Source organism: Myotis davidii, unplaced genomic scaffold (assembly GCF_000327345.1).
Source record: "Myotis davidii unplaced genomic scaffold, ASM32734v1 scaffold472, whole genome shotgun sequence".
Taxonomy (NCBI): Eukaryota; Metazoa; Chordata; class Mammalia; order Chiroptera; family Vespertilionidae; genus Myotis; species Myotis davidii.
Window position 1 is genome coordinate 1,059,996 of NW_006283774.1, and position 510 is coordinate 1,060,505.

Here is a 510-nt window from a genome sequence, read left to right on the forward strand (position 1 = left end):
TCCGAGGTGGAAGACAGGGTGCCCTGTGCCCCTGCCGCCCTGGTCCTGCCGGGCGCGCCTCCCCCCGCTGGGCGGTGAGTCCATGATTCTGAGCGTGTGAGTCACCTGAGAGGAGAGGTTAGGCTCCTGCTTGAGGCCCTTCGGGAAGAAGCCCCGAATTCACCCGTCGCTCCCGACTTCCCGCCCCTGCGTCCAGGCTCCCCACAGGGCGAGGAGGCACTTCCCTGCCGTGTGCTCACACCTGCCCATCTCACACCGAAAAGCGTCCCCAGTTCCCAGTGTGACCGGTACCCCGTCCGGGGGGTCTGTGTCATGGCGGATGGGGGCACCCCCGGAGGAAGTTTGAGAAATCAGCGTAGTCGCCAGTAGGAATGATGCTGCAGCGATGCCACGCTTAGAACGTCAGCCCACCCGCTTGTGTGGGTTAAAAACACGTTTCCGTTCTATCTCCCTGCCAGCACCTGCAGAGCTGCCCCAACGCCAGTGCCCGGGCCCCCGCCCTAACCGACC

At 64.9% G+C, this 510-nt stretch overlaps 1 protein-coding gene across 1 annotated transcript in view; it reads left to right on the top strand.

The window, feature by feature from the left end:
* The window catches only part of ABCA13 (ATP binding cassette subfamily A member 13), a 143,734-nt gene that overhangs the window by 111,608 nt on the left and 31,616 nt on the right, over positions 1 to 510 (top strand). The window contains 1 exon segment of the mRNA XM_006754021.2: positions 468 to 510. This exon segment is cut by the window's right edge and continues 3 nt beyond it. Coding sequence (XP_006754084.2) covers positions 468 to 510 — 43 coding nt within the window.